At 45.6% G+C, this 13,388-nt stretch overlaps 1 protein-coding gene and 1 non-coding gene across 2 annotated transcripts; both read left to right on the top strand.

The window, feature by feature from the left end:
- The first annotated feature begins 1,433 nt into the window (after positions 1 to 1,433).
- Positions 1,434 to 12,308, top strand: RPL5 (ribosomal protein L5). Its single transcript, XM_059728056.1, has 8 exons — positions 1,434 to 1,784; positions 2,609 to 2,678; positions 2,771 to 2,886; positions 5,622 to 5,756; positions 6,309 to 6,511; positions 8,077 to 8,254; positions 10,983 to 11,071; positions 12,148 to 12,308. Exons 1-8 carry the CDS (start codon positions 1,782 to 1,784, stop codon positions 12,245 to 12,247), a joined length of 894 nt encoding a protein of 297 aa, XP_059584039.1. The 5' UTR covers positions 1,434 to 1,781; the 3' UTR covers positions 12,248 to 12,308.
- On the top strand, positions 7,773 to 7,868 carry LOC132251033 (small nucleolar RNA SNORD21). Its single transcript, XR_009462837.1, has one exon. It is a non-coding gene; the product is annotated as a small nucleolar RNA SNORD21 (small nucleolar RNA).
- Positions 12,309 to 13,388: the final 1,080 nt, after the last annotated feature.

Consider the following 13,388-nt stretch of genomic DNA (forward strand, 5'->3'; position numbering starts at 1 on the left):
CTACCTGTAGCCTCTGTTGGCTGGGCAGAAGGCGCTTGGCAGGGTCCATTTTATTTTTGGACCTCTCACCGGGGGCAGAAGCCTTGCTGGACAGAAGCTTCTTCTCTTCAGGTCCACCTGCCTTGATATTGGGGGTCAGAGCAGGCCAGGGTATGGGGTATGCTGCCTGTGCAGATGCCAGCTTTGCAGATGTGCAGATGCCTGTGCAGATGTGCAGATACTGTGCAGATGCCAGCTTTCAGAGCAGCAGGCAGGAAATAGTTCTTCAGGGGTGCACCTGTGGGTTGGATAGAATCCTTTGACAGGCCAGATCCAGCCCACAAGCCATATTTTGCCTGTCCCTACTCTATTAGCTGGGCAGAGGATTCTTCTTGGAGGGGAGCTATGGCAGCCCCCTTGGGCTGTAGCACATAAAGAAAGGGCACACCTGTCTGCAGATGTGGTGACTCCGGGCCTGGGCTTTGGACTGAGGCTTGTCTTCCTTCCTGTGTCCTTGTTATGACAGGGTATTTAGCAGATTTGTGCATTGGAATCTGACAGGGCCACAGCACAAGCACTTCTGCTTTGACCTCAAACTTGCAACCTCTAGGCTGTCAACCATGTGCCTTAGCACCCATATTACCTCAGCCTGGTTGGACAGAGGCAGGAGAGCATGAGTTCACAGCTGTTCACTGGGCTCCGCTGGCTGGCTAAAAGGGCCTTCTTGGGGGCAGCCAATATTTTCTTTTCCGTTTTGGGGCTGCTGGGACCCCCTCTGGCTATCACACATGAGGAGTCCGAGAGAGAAAACCACTCAGCCAGCCTGCCCAGTAGTGCTGGGGCTGCCTTGGGCTGGGAGGCAGAATGGTGTAAATCGAAGGGTGCCCTTTGCCTGGGCACCAGGAGCTGCTCTGCTCTGCTTTTGAGCTGCTTTGTTCCCCCCCAACCCATGCATAGCTCAGGAGGCTTCCTGAGCCCACCTGATGAGTGGCGCAGCTGGAGGAATGGTCAGGAACAGAAGGCCAAAATAACAATAACGCTGCAAGCTCTAGAGTGGTCCAGTGAGACACCCCAGAGAACTGTGTTAGGTCCAGTTATTTCATTTTCTTGGAAAGTGAGGAAGTAGCACATGGAGCTATATAATGGGCAGATAAAAGCAGCTCCTACACTGTAAACTCCAACAGTTCCCTCCGAGAAAAAGGATTTAAGCGCTGACGTGCCGAGCAGTCCACGACCTCCACCTGGCTCAGGAGGGGAGTGTTGTAGTGCTCGAAACCTGGCTCCCGAAACTGGGCGTGGGGGGAGGTCGCACCTCCGCGTGGGCTCCGCAGAGAGCAGCAGGTTATGCAGGGAGCTGCCTGCAACCGGGCAGGTGGGGTGCGGAGAAGGGGGCGTACCACACTCCCCCGGATTCGGTCTCACAGCGAGTGCCCTCGGGGAGCCAGGATCCCTGAAGGTGCATAGCAGAGGGCACAGCTGGCGCACTCTCTCGTGCCAGGGCCGCCCATCTCTTCAGGACCGCTGCCCGGACAGCCCCCGCTGCGGCCGGGGAGGTGGCGGGGGAGCAGCAGCGGCGGCGCTGGCAGAGACGCGCAAGCTCAGGCGGCACGCGGCCCCCGCCAACCTGCAGGGGGCAGCAGCACCTCTCGCGGGCCGTGGCTGCGGCCCCGCCCCGCCGCGCCGCGCCGGCCGGGTACGTGCTGCGCCTGCGCCGTGGGCGCGGCCTTTTCGCCAGCGCTGCGGGCCCGGACGCTGCGCGGAGCGACTCGCGCCTACGCCGAGACGCAGCAACACCCGGCAGCATGGTCAGTGCGCGGCCCGGGCGCCCGGGGCCATTCGGCCAGTCGCCGCCGTCCGCTGCTGCCCGCCGCGCGGCCCCCGCCGGCCCGATGGAGACGGATTGGGACGGCGCCGGGGCCCGGCGGCGGCGGCTTCCAGCGTGGCCTAATGGCCGGCCCCTGCGCGGCCGCCTCGGCCCCTCCCCGCCCTGCGGCCCCGGGCTGCTCCCCCTTGGCGCCGGGCCCTTCGCGGCCTGGCTGCGCCTCGTCCCCCTCGGCTGGCGGCTCCGCCATGTTCCCCGGGCGCGGGGCAGCGCCGGGCCGCGTGGCAGCCGCCGGGGCGGGCTGCGGGCGGGGAGCTCCGCCGTGCGGTTTTCTCTCTGCCTCCACGCCCCGTGCCCCCAGTCCCGCTCCCTTCGCTGCCTCGGCCGCGGTTTCGGCCAAGTGGGGAGGCGGGAGTGCGGCTTGCAGCGCCGTGACAGCAGCTCTGGGGGCTTGTCCTGGCCCCGCGGGGAGCGGGCCAAGAAGCGGGTTGAGTTGTGGCATGAGCGGAAAACACCTCCATCCAGGGTGTTGGAAAGAGGCACGGGTGGTTAGTGCCCCAGAAGACGTAGGGAGCATTTAGCCAGTGAATACTGATAGATCTGACCAGCGATGCACGTACTGTACTGCTCTGGCTCGGGTCAGCTTGGAAGGAATGAATGCTGCTGTGCTAGGTGGCTGTATGCAGCACAGTATAACTGCTTGGCCCCTCTTCATTTCTCATGTGCCCATTCATGAAACTGCATGCTGGGCATTGACAGACTTCTTGGTGCTGTGTTAATAACCTCTGCTTCTGTTCTTTGTTCCAGGGGTTTGTGAAAGTTGTGAAAAATAAGGCTTATTTCAAGAGGTACCAAGTGAAATTCAGGAGAAGGAGAGGTATAGTTAATGCCGTCATCACTTTTAAAGTAAACAAAATTGGTGTGTGTACATGCTCTATTTCTTAAATGCTAAAACTATTTTCTTTTCAGAGGGAAAGACAGACTATTATGCTCGTAAGCGTTTGGTGATTCAAGATAAAAACAAGTATAACACCCCTAAATACAGGATGATAGTGCGTGTCACCAACAGAGATATCATCTGCCAGGTAAGGGTTTCTTGGCTTGCTTGTTAGTGCCCGAGTGGCACAGCCTTTCCTGAAGTTAAGTAGTGCTGACCAGCAGAAGGAAAACAGCTGTTTTCTTTCATTGACTTGTCTAAGCAGTTTTGTATTGGCTTCATATCTATAAGGATTGTCACTTTTACTGCTAAAACTGTGCATCCCTTAAAGCATGTTTATGTCTGGAGAATACATTGTCAGTGTAACTGGGTTTGTGCAGGTTGTACCACTTCAGTGATACTGGTGTAGCTAAAAGGGCATGCTGGACTTCAGATCTGCAGTGCTGAAAGAGAGGAAAGCTGATCCTCTTATTTTCTGATATTATTCCCGAGTTCAGAAAGGGGCTTGCTGTGAAGAGAGGGTCATTTTGCTTGGCAGAAGATAGCAAGATTGACTATGTGGCCTGTCAGATCCTGTAACTATGTAGTTTTATGTATGGTTTTCAGTGGTGACTTCCATGCTGACTTCAGAACCAAACGCGCATTTTGGTGCCTCTTCTGTGGAATATGAGACTGGAAAGTGAAGACTTAAGGGTGAATTTTAGCATTTATGCCAGGGGTGGGCAAAATACAGTCCACAGGCTGGATCTGGCCAACCAAGGGATTATATCCAGCCTGTGGCAGGTCCCTTGGCCTTGCCTGGCCCAGGCATGGGGTGCAGCATGGACCATGGCATATGTAAATGGTCCCACTTCCCCAAGTGTGTAGCAAGGCTTGGGCAGCACAGCAGTTGGATTCTACTTCCTGGCAGCCCCAGTGGCAGTGGCTCCTGGCTGCCACCACTGGACCAGCCCTGCTGCCCAAGCATCCCATCTTATCCAACCCGCATCTACTGCCAAAGTGTGGTGGGCAGGGTCTTTATGGAGACTCCACCAGGATAAGGTGCATTCATCCAGGTGGATGGGATGGGGGCCTGGGTGGATGGGGAATAGCATCTGAAAGCATGGCCAGGGTGGTGACAGCATGGGGCCAGGGGCCAGGACAGAGCCATGATCCATTGCCTGCATGTCTCTGTTGCAGGCATTTGTTTCACAGGTATGCTGGAAGCAGATCACAGCTCTGACCTGGGTCTTGGTCCCGGCTCCATGCTGTCATCACCTTGTGATCTTGGCCTCACCTGCCCATCCTGCTCACAGATGCCACTCCCCACCCAGCCCCATCCTATCTACCTGGCCTGAGCATGCCCTTTCTGTGCAGATCTGGGGCCAGTCTCCAGGGAGACCCTGGGGCTGGGCCAGGATTGCCAGGTACTGACAGGGTCGGGGGCAGGCTCTGGGTCAGAGCCACTTGGGGAGTTTTGGTGAACTGTTACTAGGGGTAGGGACTGTGCTGACCCAGCCCACAACAGCTCAGCAAGTCTCCGTTCAAACCCTGTCCTTAACTCTTTGTGGTACTGTCAGGCTTAAACTTCATATTTGATTTGGCCAAAATGTTGTTTTTATAAATTAAGGAAAATAATTTGAACTCTGCCGGAATTGGCTTTTTGGATCTGTGCAGCCAGAAAATGTTGTGCTAGGAAATATTAAGTTTTTGGTTTTTTTCTGTTTTTGCTGAAGACTATAAGTAATCTAAGTTTGAAGAAAAGTAGTTGAGAATACTAGACGCTTGAAATTTGACTAGATAAAAGAATCATTAGTTAGGTGTGTTAGTTATTCTGTAGCTTCATGCTTGTTTAAAAATGTTTATTTTTCTGTATAAAATCACACAAACTACACTTAATAATAACTCTATGCCTGTGCTTTTTCACCTCCTCATGTTCAGAAATTCCATAAGTGAACTAAGCAAATTGGTTATAGTAATTTGCTTCTGTAACAATAACTGAAGGCAGGTGGAAGAAGCTAGGATTGAAGTGACTTGGCAGCTGTCAGCATCCCTTTGGTGGCTTCTGCAATTTATGATGGTCTTCACCTTGGCTTTAGAACACACTCTGTGTGTCAGTTGAGTTTTGAGACAATCTGAAATAGAGTATTGTGACTGAATTAGGAATTATGGGATACGTTATGTTTGACCTACCATGAAAAGAATAGTGTGCATTGTATTTTAGATCCTCCTTCCCACTTTTGATCTACATACATTCTCTGGTAGTGTTTTCTTGTAGGTAGCTTGGGCCACCCTGTATGAAGTAGTGGTTAAATAGTCAGTAACCACTTAGCCAATCTTTAACTTATAGCACAGTAGTTCTCAACTTTTTTCGACACAAACAACACGGAACATGCGAGTTCTTAGCTTTCCACTTATTATTTTTTTTTTTTTTTTTTACTACAGTAAAATAGAGCAACGTTTCTGTTGCAAAAAATGTGGAGAGACCACAACAGGTCAGAATGCTTTTCACTATGGATTCCTGTTTGAAATCTCTGCATTTATTTTGTGAACCATGTGTTTGCATACCTAACAGTGCTCATACTGAGTGGTGCCTCATGGCAACCTGGTTGAGGATCACTGCTTTTTTAGTGTGATCCAAAAGGACTGAATTGCTTGCTCTTTATAACTTGAGGTCTGTGAAATGTGTGCTTAAAAGGGGGAAGCTATAAAGAATTGAGATCTAAATGTGTAACCAAAACTTTCAAGAGCTCACATGCGGGGGTCAGAAAGGATGCAACTTGCAATATGAATGATAGAGGGGATGCTTCCATTCTTACGGTCTCATTAAATGACAGTGAAACATTTAACTTTTTATTACTATTTCTTTCAATGTGAGCAATCTAATGCTTGTTTTATTGTCAGATTGCATATGCCAGGATTGAAGGCGACATGATTGTCTGTGCTGCTTATGCTCATGAGCTGCCAAAGTATGGTGTGAAGGTTGGCCTGACCAATTATGCTGCAGCCTATTGTACAGGCTTGCTGTTGGCACGGAGGGTATGTTTATATCATGTCTATGTCATAGCACCGGTTCTCTCTCAGAGATTTCTTGACTTGATTAACATGTATTGGCATTGATTTAACACCCTGAACTTTTAGATTTAATGATGCCTGAAATAGTTGGTGTTGTGCCTGTTTGGTCAATTCCAGCAACCTAGTTTTGAGAATCGTATTTTTTTTAAGGGGAAATAAATAGCATGACAGCAAGAGAGTACATATAGAAGTGTACAAGTTAAGAGTTAGAAACTAAATGCATTCTGCATGCACACTTCTAACTCAACCTATGAAATGTTAAACACTCATAATCATACGCAGATAAATTTAACTCCAAAATGTGGAGTGCTGTTTGTACTGATTTGTTTAGTAGTTGCTGTGAGAATGAATATAGGTTAAGTGCACTGATCTTGTACAGAGAGAACATAGTGCCAGCCTTTCTTATAGTAACTTTATTTTGCATTGTTAAACTATTGAGTTCTTCTGTTTTAAAAAAAAAATAAAATAAATATGGAGAATAATTCGGAGTACATTCTGTACTCCTTTCTGTTACAGCTTCTGAATAAATTTGGCCTTGATAAAGTTTACGAAGGCCAAGTTGAAGTGACTGGTGATGAATACAATGTGGAAAGTGTGGATGGACAGCCTGGTGCCTTTACATGCTACCTGGATGCAGGCCTTGCAAGAACTACCACAGGAAACAAAGTATTTGGGGCTCTAAAGGGTGCAGTGGATGGTGGTCTATCCATTCCTCATAGGTAATTGTGTCTTGGATAAGAAGTTGATCATAAAGGAAACTGTGGAAAAATGGGGCTTAACTTCTTAATGTGCAACCTAATCATACTGTTACTTTCATCTGAGATTAGCTAAAATTGGTGTGGAATGAGTGTGTTACTGTGCTAATTTAGATTTTAATCTTGGTTGTTTTAGGCTTTCTGGAGGTGCCATTCTGATTGCAGCCAAGGAGTTGCAACTTGGAGTGATGTGGGAGGAGGTGGGGGAAGAATAAGGTTTAAACTTTCTGGAGTTTAAAGTAGTATCACTGGTCACTTGAGAATCATAGAAATTTAGGGTTGGAATGGACCTCAGGAGGTCATCTAGTCCACCCCACTGCTCAAAGCAGGACCAGCCCCAACTAGATCATCCCAGCCAGAGCTTTGTCTAGCTGGGTTTTGAAACCCCCCAATGATGGAGCTTTCACCACCTCTCTGGGTAACCTGTTCTAGTGTCTTACTACCCTATCCTAGTGAGAAAATTCTTTCTAATATCTAAGATAAACTTTCTTTGCTACAACTTGAGACCGTTGTTTCTTGTTCTGTCATCTGCCACCACTGAAAATAACCTAGCTCCATCCTCTTTTGAACCCTTACTCCCCCTTCAGGTAGTTGAAGGCTGCTATTAAGTTTCCTTCTCTCTAGACTAAATAAGCCCAGTTCCTCCAGTCTTTTCTCATAAGTCATGTCCCCCAGCCCCCTCACCATTTTTGTTGACCGCTGATGGACTCTTTCCAATTTTGTCCACATCCTTTTTGTACTGTGGGGCCCAAAACTGAACACAGTACTCTGGATACTGTGAGTATCGTAGATATCCTATGACTAAATAAATGTATTTAAATAGGCAAAGCACTTTTTAATATTTATATTGATACTACTTTGATGTTACATGTAGGTAAATATTTCTTTGACTGTTCTGGTTTTATATTCTGAGAAATGAATATGGGAAAGCCAGTGGGTGTTTCTGAACCTTATGGAAGGAACTGTTAGTGAAAACTTCAGCTGGAGTCTGAATAATCCAGCTATGCTTGTACCTTAAGTTGCTGTGCAAAAGTCCTGGCAACCTGTGCCTTAAGTCCTAGTCTCTAAATGAAAATTATAACTAAATTGATGGCATGATCTATTTTTACTATTAGTTAGTTGCTCTGACTATAAAACTTTCAAAGAATAACTGAGATAACAGAAAGGGATTTAATGTTACCGCTTCATTGGGCTGTTGCGATTCTCTTCATTCTTGAACCTGGCTGCTATATGATGATACCCCAGCAACTGAGCATGCTGTAGTTGGTCCTCAGTTTGTGTATGATGTATGTCATTGTTTCAAGACGGGACTGATGGCAGCTGAAGATAAAATTTCCTTAGCTTATAGCTTTTCAACTTATTAGTTGAAATTCTTTATCTTCTAGCTGTTTGGGGGGGGAGATGTTGTATCTATCCTTTTACCTATTTCCAAAACATGTACAACAAATTTCTGGATTTAAAAGAATTTCTTAAACCATCCCTGACAAGGTGGCTTGTTGTAACTACTCACCTTAACTGCTGTTTGCTAGTACCAAGCGTTTCCCTGGCTATGACTCGGAAAGCAAAGAATTCAACGCAGAGGTTCATCGTAAGCACATCATGGGCCAAAATGTTGCAGATTACATGCGCTACCTGATGGAGGAAGATGAAGATGCTTATAAAAAACAGTTCTCCCAGTACATAAAGAACAATGTTACACCTGACGCGGTAAGACATGGCTTCCTCAATCTCCATTAGAATCATAGAAAGTTAGCATTGGAAGGGACCCTAAGAGGTCATCTAGTCCAACCCCTTGCTCAAAGCAGGACCATTACTTGCATGCTTAGTAATGGTGCTACTAAAACATTAAAACAGGAAGGGTGAAGTATTGTGGATGGATGTATATGGATGGCATTTTTCTTAGAGGTGAGGGGTAATCATTTGTCTAAATTCTGCAAACATATTGTTCCACCTTTTAAAAACTGAGGCATGTTATTTGAAAACAGAACAGCCTTGTCATATGCTTGGCCTAATTTAACATATTGATTATATTACTTATGTAGGCTCTGAAATGGTGCTAAAGTATTGATTTGCTGTAAGAACTATAATTTAAATGTCTTGCTTTTTGACAAACTTTTTAGGCCAATATTTACTCCTTTCCCATGATGCTGCCTTCCACCTGAAACCTTATCCTTTCTGTTTACCTTCCTGTCACAAATGGCTTTTGTCTATCCTGCTTTTTCCATCTCCCCCTCTCTTCCTTACTCTGGAATTTTGGGGAACTTTTTTACTACCTGAAAAAAGCTGATGAAACAGTAGACAAAATGAGAGTGGACATGGCCTATAATTGTATTACTTTTAAAACCAAGTAAAACTCTTCTACTAAATATCTAAGAAATTGCAGGAAACCATAGTGGAAGACAGTATACCTTTAGTCTTGAAGCAGCTAATATAGATATCTATCCAGGGTTTATGTCAGCAGTATGAATTCTTACAGCCACCTGTGTACTAACTATACAAAACGCTGTAAATCTGCTGGCCCAGTCAGGGATAGTCTGTGTTGACAACTGGTTTTAATTGATCACTCTTTTATTTTTGGTGCAGTCTTTGGACAAAGTCTTTAAAAGTGTGAAAGTGCCAGTGCTCCATTCTGAAGGAGCAGCAGTGTGGCTTACTGATGAGATCACGTGACAGGAACTGTAACTAGAGAGACAATTAACTGTTATACTGAAGTCCAGCAGATGGCAGATCGAGGTGGCACCTACACTAATTCAGGGGTATCAGACATACTGCCCACTAATCCAGGTTATCTGGCCTGTGGAGTTTTGCCCTGGCTCTGGCATTGGTGTGACTTCCTTTGGCTCTTTACAGCCAGCACAGTGAGGAGAGCAGCATGTGGGCAGAATCCCCTTTACAGTGACCAGAGATGGGCCAAAATCTCCAGCTTAGTGGGCTGTGGTTGTACTAACAGAACTTCTGACTATGATGCTGCTGGAGCTGCCTGCACCCTGGTTCTCACCAGGACATGGGCTGCTGTCGTGAGAGACCCTGCCGCAGCAGCTTTGGCTGTAGTCGGAGGCTCTGCTGCCTCCAGTGTTGCTGAAGCTGCCTATGCCTGGCTTGCACCATGGTTAGCAGAGTTTCCGTCTGCAGGGCTGTTTCAGTTGTTAGTGCCCCAGTTCTGCTGCAGGGGTCCCCAGGGTGAGAAGCAGGCTGGGCTCTTTGCCCTGCTGGACTATATCAGTGTGTCCGTATAAGCGTGCAAGCGCAGTTTGTGGTGCTTCAGATTGTATGCACCACACACACATTTGCTGCTCTGTTAACTTGCAATGCAGTGGGTTTTTGACACCAGGAGATCCCAGTGTCAACAAAAACTACACCAAAAAAAACAGTAGGGGCACACTGCATATGGCTGCATCATGCGGTGTCCAAAACCAGAGTCTGGCTGGCCAAAGTCTCTCTGCCTGCCAGCTGAGCTCCATGTACCTGGATCACTGCCATGGGAGGACCCCAGTAAGGTTGCTGGGTCCAGCCTAGGTGCTGGCCCCAGCTTCCCCTACACCACTTCAGGCAATGTGCTGTATACCAGAGCATGCATGCAGGGATATGTCCCAGGACAACTAGCAGCGGCACATATTTCTGTTTTAAGTTTTTAAGGCTTGGATGTGCTAAATAATCCAAGCCAAAAAAGTCTTCAGGGAGCATGTTAAAACGTGTAATACACCTAGCATGGCTGTCCTTCAGAGGAAGGATGGTTGGCATGGGCTAACATCCAAATTCAATTTTCCACACCACAGGCTTGTAACTTGGTTTACATTAATTTCATATCCTGGCTTTGGTTCCATATCTATATAAAGAAGAGGGATGATGTTTTTCTTGCTGAGAAAATATGACATACATTGTAATGGATTTAGCTTTGTGCAAGTGACTTCCCGGTAAAAGAAAGGGTGCCAGAGGCGGGCAAACTGATAACTGAAGACCTGCCAGTCTGAAGCACAAGAGTTATACGTCCAGTAAAAATTCCTTCACTAAGTAGTGGTATGCTGCTGAGCAGGATAGTTTGGAACATTTGCCAAGTACATATTCATAGATGTTAGGGTCGGAAGGGACCTCAATAGATCATCGAGTCCGACCCCCTGCATAAGCAGGAAAGAGTGCTGGGTCTAGATGACCCCAGCTAGATACTCATCTAACCTCCTCTTGAAAACCCCCAGGGTAGGGGAGAGCACCACCTCCCTTGGGAGCCCGTTCCAGACCCTGGCCACTCGAACTGTGAAGAAGTTCTTCCTAATGTCCAATCTAAATCTGCTCTCTGCTAGCTTGTGGCCATTATTTCTTGTAACCCCCGGGAGCGCCTTGGTGAATAAATACTCACCAATTCCCTTCTGTGCCCCCGTGATGAACTTCAAATACAGTTATTGTTTGACTTAATCAGTTATATTGTATTTTTTTGCAGATGGAAGAAATGTATAAAAAAGCCCACGCTGGTATACGGGAGAATCCAGTCCATGAAAAGAAACTGAAGAGAGAAGTCAAGAAAAAGAGGTAATATCTCTTTATGTGAATTTTAAATCTGGGTTTTAGAAGATCTTAGTACATTAACTCTTAAGGTACATACTAGAACTCCGCTTACTATTAAGGGTCAAATTAATGAGAGAGACTTCAGATTTCAAAGTGTAGTAACTGCATAATAATGCAAGGAGTTGAAATTCCTAACTTGGACCGAGTCTGGCCTTTAAATGCTAATGTTTTAATATCCAGCTACGCTAATAAAAATCTTTACAGAACAAAGCAGGTGAATGGATACAATGGAGGAAAAGCACTAGCTTGTCTTCACATTTGGCCACTGAAGATGTTAAGTTGCCCTAGAAAAATAATTTCCAGGCCTTTTGTCTCCTATAGCAGCATTTCTCAACCCATGGGTTGCAAGAATATATGAAAGCGTCACAAACAAACTTTAAAAATGGATCAATAAACATGAAAAACTGATTCTCCTTTAAAGGAGAAAAACATGGGAAACCATGGCTTCTCCCTTGCTGGCTAAAACTACCAGCCTGCAAGGGAGCTACTGCGGGGGGGGGCCACCCCACCCCACCCCACCCCACCCCTACACACACACACTGGGGGGGCTGGGCCTGAGACAGTGGGTCAGGAGTGAAGGGCAGTGGGCCAGGACTAGCCACTGATATTTACAAGTGGGTCCTGGTACAAGAGGTTGAAAACTGCTGTCCTGTAGTACTGTAAAATATGATCAAAGGTGCTACGGTTTGATTCTGAATGGTATTGTAGCTCTGATATTTTTTTGCAATTAAGGAAGGGAGTTCTGACACAGTACCATACCTCCATATATTAAGAATTATTCAGGAACTTGGGAATTGTTATGCTGTTTAATCTACTATCCTTTGTCTGAGGCCAACACCACAAATTCCAAAAAATCAAACTTCTTGTTGGTATATGACAACTAATCTGTTGCTTTAACTAATATTAAGGTGTTGTCCAATACTCCTTCCTGCACTGACTAATTATTTCATATGGCTTTCTCACTCTCTTCTTTCAAGGAGGAAAGATGCCTTCTTATTCTAACTTACTACAGATATTTATAACCTATGCTTGTATTGCAGGTGGAACCGTCCTAAGATGTCCCTTGCGCAAAAGAAAGATCGCGTTGCTCAAAAGAAGGCAAGCTTCCTCAGGGCCCAGGAGCACGTGGCCGATAGCTAAGATGCCTTCCACAATTTTCTATTAAGACTTCAGGAAAAAATAAATTTATTAAACAAGTTAACTATGTAGTATTGGCTCATTAACAATTCTTTTAAGCCTTTTCAGGAAACCACTTTTTAACTTGGTTAAAACTGGGTATGTCAACACAAGAAGTTTACTGCACCATTGACTAATTAGTTGTGCAGTAAATGTCTGTCTACACACGTGCCCATTAAAGCACACAAAACTAAAATTCCATAGGATACTATTGTAAAATACAAGTACACACACAGGTTCTGTATTGTGTATGGAGACACTTGCAACTTAAACAGAAGCTTCTGCATGCAATCAACTTGCAGATGCCTGGCTATATTTAGTCAGATACTGAGCAGGATTGAACATGATTCAGGTCATGCATATTGGTGCTTCCAGCCCTAGTCCATGTACAAATCTTAATTTCTTGAAATAAATTCATTTGCCACTAGGTGCCACCTTTTCCTCTAGCAACAGTCCATAGGGGTTACACATTTGAGTGTGTAGAAGAAAACTATAAACTATCCATTGTAGGGAAAACTAAACAAGACCTTGCTTCAAAAATATTGAATACTAGTTGTTGCTATACTGGCAAAGAATTGTTAAAGTGGCAAAGGTTTCTACAATTTAAAGGCCCTACTTTGGGGAAAATAAAATTTCAGCATGTGCACTGGCTAAAAAACAGGCTTTTAAAACAGCCTAGAAGAATGCTAACCAGGCTGTCTGTGAAAGGCAGGGAGAGCTGTAGCAACAGCTGGTCCAAGGGTTGTCCTGAGCTACCATAGTATCAGTAATTTTAAGTTTTCTGGGGGTTTTCCCCCATAAAACCAAAACTGATCTGATAATTTTTAAGTCTTGAGTATCTTAATGGAGAGTTTGTAAGACAAGCATTACTAAAATTCTAATATGCATTTCCAGATATTTTTACTTGACATTACAATTCATTAAAACACATACTGTAATTTAGAATTATTCTAAAGTTTTGGAGAAAATGCATAGAATTTCAAGGGCTCTGAGTTGGCTATTAATATACGTCTGTTAATATTCAAGCCACAATAGAACAATAATGATATCTCTTAAATATAGTCAATCCTAGGTGTTCCATTAGATTTTGGTTGTCTTCCTTTTA

The sequence above is a fragment of the Alligator mississippiensis genome, chromosome 5, assembly GCF_030867095.1.
Source record: "Alligator mississippiensis isolate rAllMis1 chromosome 5, rAllMis1, whole genome shotgun sequence".
Classification (NCBI taxonomy): Eukaryota; Metazoa; Chordata; order Crocodylia; family Alligatoridae; genus Alligator; species Alligator mississippiensis.

Bases quoted from the DNA above. Each gene is read 5' to 3' on its own strand.
- RPL5 (XM_059728056.1), top strand. The intron at 2,679-2,770 runs GTATAGTTAATG...TTTTCTTTTCAG, and splicing joins GAAATTCAGGAGAAGGAGAG to AGGGAAAGACAGACTATTAT. The intron at 5,757-6,308 runs GTATGTTTATAT...TTTCTGTTACAG, and splicing joins GCTTGCTGTTGGCACGGAGG to CTTCTGAATAAATTTGGCCT.